General features: G+C 31.6%; 1 protein-coding gene across 1 annotated transcript; it reads right to left on the bottom strand.

The window, feature by feature from the left end:
• Window positions 1–1,143: 1,143 nt before the first annotated feature.
• gnrh2 (gonadotropin-releasing hormone 2) lies at window positions 1,144–2,573 on the bottom strand. Its single transcript, XM_024270537.2, has 4 exons — window positions 2,094–2,573; window positions 1,748–1,879; window positions 1,573–1,656; window positions 1,144–1,453 (listed from the first exon to the last, which is right to left on the bottom strand). The coding sequence occupies exons 2-4, from the start codon at window positions 1,874–1,876 to the stop codon at window positions 1,415–1,417; spliced, it is 252 nt and encodes an 83-aa protein (XP_024126305.1). The 5' UTR covers window positions 1,877–1,879; window positions 2,094–2,573; the 3' UTR covers window positions 1,144–1,414.
• Window positions 2,574–4,227: the final 1,654 nt, after the last annotated feature.

A 4,227-nucleotide genomic window follows, 5' to 3' on the forward strand; every position in this document is an offset into this window, starting at 1 on the left:
AGTTTGGGAATTTTGAGTCCAGTGACTCTAAGTTCAGGTTTGAACTCTAAATTTGTTGAACCTGCTTCTTGAAACGGGCCCCTGCTCCAAAGATTTTTTTGGTATTCAACCCTTGGTGATTTAGATTGGTAGGAAAAGTTAAGGCTTTTGTTAATTTAAAAAACACTAATAAGACAATAAAATAAGTTTCATTTAAAATTTTACATAAAGTTAACAAAGATTCGAAAACATTTTAAGTAAACAGAAGAGTTTTGTTTTTTTGCCAATCAAGGAGACTATTTTTCATTTATTTTAACATTGTATGCAAATAAAGCATTTTTTTCAGATTTGGAAGAATTTATCATCACAAAATTGAACCTAAATATCCAAATAAATATATTTGATGTCATGTAGTAGTTTGAATTACAGGGTTTGTCCAAAAATGTCTTTTTTTGCTGGTCACTTGTTTATTATTTTTGGAAATTTTCACATTAAAAGGTGTAAATGGCCCAATTCACAACCTCATTTGATTTTATTTCATCTGGACATTAAGTCATATTACAAAACAGAAGATATGTAAAATATAAAGTATGAAAGAACATAAAAGCAATTTCATTTTTTTCCTACTCTATTCTACATCTAAAGAGATCATGTAAATGTCTGGACTGTATTATTTATTGTTGATCTGTATTTCAAAATAAAGTTTGCTAAAAAATGAATCTAGGGACAAAAATTTTTTATAACAGTTGCTACAACTAAATAGGAGCATGCTACAAAACAGAAAACATCCATGAAATCTCATTTTCGCTTGAAAAAGTTTGAATCATATAGAAATAAACTTCTCGATAATATTCTATTATTGTAAGGTAAATCCTTGATGACATGTGCTTTCAAGACTTCAGTAAGTGTCCATTTGAAAGAATTTATATGGAGTAATTTATGTAACAAAAAAGTGTTCACTAATGTTAAACAAAAGGCTTTACTTGTTTTGTGCAGATCTGCTTTATTTTGCTGATCTGTGGCGTGGCTTCTCTAATCAGTCTCTAAAGCTTCTGCTTTTTAGCTGTAATAATTTATTTTTAATCTCACTCTGTTATTGAGGGAAACACTGTAAGATCTGTACAAAACAGCAGCAATCACATTAATAACTACTATCCAGACATGTTTTCCTCCATGTTTTTATTCACCAAGGCAATTTAAATAATGAACTTAAACGAAACAAGACATGCATTATGCTCAGATATTCCTAATATGGTGAGTATAAAGTTATCCAAAATAGACACTTTATTCTGGCACATTTGAATGTTGTCATTTATTTGCCACAGAACAATATTTAAGTGTTGAAAAAAACAAAAAAGACGAAAGATCACTAAGTTGCTCCCAAACAGAAACACCAAGGAAGAGGGTGGCAGTGTAGAAAAGCGGCGTGAAAGAGTCACTTTCTTTTTTGGAGCTCTCTGGCCAAAGCATCCAGCTGTGGAAAAAAAAAAAATCATCAGCAGTCTTTTCAAAGAAATCATTTCAGGTAAAAGCATGGAAAGTACAATGTTTAAACGTTTCTGTTTCCAGAAAACTGGAATGTTGTTTACTCACAACAATGTTTCTAAGAAAATTCCTCCTCTGGGGTCTCATGTAGCTGCATTCCCCAGCCTCACAAAGCTTCATCTCCTCTGAAACCTAAATATAAAAAAAAAAAAAAAAAAGAGTGTGGAGTTTATATAACACAACAGAAATTCTAAATTGTGCACTCAGGAGAACTTTCTACAACCTCTGATGCGCCAAAGGAGTCTAGCTCCCTCTTTCCTCCAGGGTACCAACCATGGGACCAATGCTGAGCCTGGGACAGCTGAGCCCCCACATACAAGAGCACCCCCAGCAGCAGAACCAGCCGAGACATTACCTAAAACCAAAAGGTTGTTACTTAAGCTTTCACCTTTGAGCAAGAATAAAGCAGTTAATTCATTATCATTTATAACAAAGATATAACATCTGAATTGATAAATAGAAAAATATCCTTCATTTCTAAACCTAAATTCAATTTGATTATTTTTATGTGGATTAAAACATAAATAGCATTTAAGAAAACTTCACAAAAAACATTTTTGGTGTCTTACCTTAGCCCGAGTGCTTACACTCTTACAAATCTTACTGCAGAATCTCAGAAACAGAAGAAGCCTCTTGTCGAATCAATCAAAAGTTTTCTTTCCCTGATTCTCACAGTTTCGTGAGCATTTTTACTCTGGACTTCCTCTAAAATGTCCTCCTCAGTATATATGCATCACCCTGGGAGTCCGCCTCCCTCTACCGACACACATCTCATTCATAATTGATCCCCGGGGTCTGGGGGCTGAAGGGGTCAATCTTGGATGACATGAATCGTCCCAGAAGATGAGAGGTGCAGAACACTGAACCCATTTCAATTATTGCCCTCAAACAGTAATGATGCCCCACGTTTAACCTGTTTGTTTCTGATGGAAAACTGACTCCTTCCAGTGCCTTAATATCCTCATAATAGATCCCACTACTTTCATAGTACTTTTTTGTGTTTTATACATCATTTTTTATATATTTTCATCAAGCCTTTAAAACGGATACAGAATTAACCCATTTTTTTTCTTGAAACAGTTATTAAATAAAGGAAACAAAAACTAAAAGCAGCAATGAGGATGATAGCAAAGGGATATAAGTATATATTTGTGTACATACTTGTTACAAAATAAGATATGACAGGAAAAACCAATGTTAAAAAAGATGGATCATTTGTTTTTTTAATTTGATTTAATGTGTATTGTTTATTCCATTCATTAAAACAGCTAAAACAGTATTTGCTCCAAATTTTTTAAGAATAAAAAAGAGCTGAAATAAGCATAAACTTGCAAATGAGTGCTACAAATGCTCTGCCATTTCATTTTAAACCTCTTTCTTTTAGAAGTGTACAATTTATGTTAAATTATTCAATTAAAATTCATCTTTATGCATGGAATGTAATGTAAAATGTATATATTAAAGAAGACAGAAAGAACAACTTCATCACTTTATAATTACATTCATTTAAATAAACTGTTACTATAAAGGGAGCCATAAAACCTCTTCTGATGTAAAAACACAGATAAAGTCATACAGAATTGATAATAAGCTCTTGACTTGATTTCAAATAGTTCAATTAAAAGAGATAAAAAGAGGAAAAAAATCATTTTCTTAGTGTTTTGGATAATTTGACCCTTTCTAATCACAGCTGAGGCTTTGACTCACTTCAGTTTTGTCTATAGTTAAATAAACAAAAAAACAGAATTGGATTAAACCAGGAAACCCATTTAATACCCAGAGGACATCAATTTTGCTCATTAAAAATCTCTCATTTTGACTTTTTAACTAATTAGTTCAGCACTGAGATCTTCATGTCATGTGCATTCAAATTTGTATTTTTTCACTTCTTGAAAACATCCTGCAGCATTGATTTATTGCTTGTTCACTTTTATCCAACATTTTATGAGTATGCTAGTAGTTGTAATATATCTGAGAAGATGCTCGTTCATCCAGGATAGTTTCACAGCAGAAAAAGTTTGACTCTTCAAATTAGAGATTTTACTCCTAATATCCAGGAAGCTTTCTGTGAAATTATTTTGCATGATTTATAAATGTGCTGTTGTTGACTCTACCACTCGATTCTCCCTCTTAAAGTTTTCTTAATGAGTAATTTAACACAGCAAATTCAAACAAATGTTAAAATCTCAAGCACTTTATTAGGTTTATACAGTATCTTGTTTAGAAAGGCCATTTGGCATTATATAATTATATATAATTTTATCATATATATAATTATATATACATATATTCAAATGTTGAATAACAAAAACACTAGAAACAAACTTACGCCATTTGAAAAAAAATTGTTTAAGACAGTTTTATCAAATTAAAAATGGCCAAAACCAAACATCCAATACGCTTCAAAATGGTCCCAATACACTTCAATATACATCTTTTTTTAAAAGGGGAAGAAAAAATTAAAACAAACAAGGCAGCAGACATGAATGTAATATAAATAACCTTACAATATGTACAAAAAGGGGCCATTTACCAAAAAAAAGGATCCACAGTTAAAAGTGAAAGACAAAAAATGAGTGAAAAGCAGTGAAAACAGTTGGATAAAGAATCTAAATAAGGTAGAAACAGGATGGACGTTAGACTTTTTGCAGTCTCCTTTTTTTAAATAAAGCTTGATTTTGCATTTAAAATGCTGCTATGGGA

The sequence above is a fragment of the Oryzias melastigma genome, linkage group LG5 (assembly GCF_002922805.2).
Source record: "Oryzias melastigma strain HK-1 linkage group LG5, ASM292280v2, whole genome shotgun sequence".
NCBI classification, from domain to species: domain Eukaryota; kingdom Metazoa; phylum Chordata; class Actinopteri; order Beloniformes; family Adrianichthyidae; genus Oryzias; species Oryzias melastigma.